The sequence below is a fragment of the Pygoscelis adeliae genome, unplaced genomic scaffold, assembly GCF_000699105.1.
Source record: "Pygoscelis adeliae isolate BGI_AS28 unplaced genomic scaffold, ASM69910v1 Scaffold531, whole genome shotgun sequence".
Taxonomy (NCBI): Eukaryota; Metazoa; Chordata; class Aves; order Sphenisciformes; family Spheniscidae; genus Pygoscelis; species Pygoscelis adeliae.
Window position 1 is genome coordinate 161,026 of NW_008824116.1, and position 769 is coordinate 161,794.

The 769-nt window shown below is 65.1% G+C and overlaps 1 protein-coding gene across 1 annotated transcript in view; it reads right to left on the reverse strand.

Moving 5' to 3' along the window:
• VTN (vitronectin) overlaps positions 1 to 769 on the reverse strand; it is a 10,023-nt gene that overhangs the window by 8,179 nt on the left and 1,075 nt on the right. The window contains exons 2-3 of the mRNA XM_009334303.1: positions 373 to 690; positions 127 to 266 (exon numbers count right to left, since the gene is read on the reverse strand). Of these exons, the coding sequence (XP_009332578.1) occupies positions 127 to 266; positions 373 to 690 (458 nt within the window). The remainder of the gene's footprint in view (positions 1 to 126; positions 267 to 372; positions 691 to 769) is intronic.

Genomic DNA, 769 nt, shown 5'->3' on the forward strand with positions numbered 1-769 from the left:
CGCAGGGATTTGGGGATATCTGGCAGCCACTGTGTGCATGGTTGGTGGAGGGTGCCAGGGTGGGCTGGGGAGCCGTGCCGGCCGCCCCGGGAGCACTCCCAGCCCTGCAGGCAGGCTCCTAACCACCTTGAACAGGTAAGTCTTGCCCTGGCAGTTGATGCGGGTGAAGGCCGCATCAATGGGGCCCTCGATGCCCCAGACGTCACTGATGAGCTTGGGGTAGCCGGGCCGCACGCTCGTCTCATCCAGCTCGTAGAAGTACTTCCCTGGGGAGAGAGGAGAGGTGGGAGCAGCAGGAGGGACTGCAGCCACCGGCGCAGGGTGACGGCGCAGCAGCGTGTCCCATGTGCCTGGGAAAGGTCCCCGAGGTACCTCGGAAAGCATAAAGGGAACCGTTCTTCAGATCGGTGAAGGCGTCAAAAGGTTTCCTGCTACACAGCTCCTCGGGCTCTTCCATGGGGTCCTGCGCCCCGAACCCATCCGGCATGGTGCTGGGTACCTCCTCCATGGGCACTTCCGTCAGCATCTCCTCGGGGCCTGGGTTGCTCTCCCACGTGGGCTGCGCCGTCAACAGGGACGTGGGCAGTTCTGTGGGAGCTGCCTTGGTGCCCTCCACCGTGCTGAAGTCAACGGTGAAGCTGTAGTCGAGGTAGTCGTCCTCTGGCAAGGCGAACACGTCTCCCCGGGTCACTGCGGGAGGGAACAGGTTGGTACCCGGGAGCCCGGGGGGCCTCCCTTGGGCCGGGGGGCAGGGGCCGCTTGCTCCCAG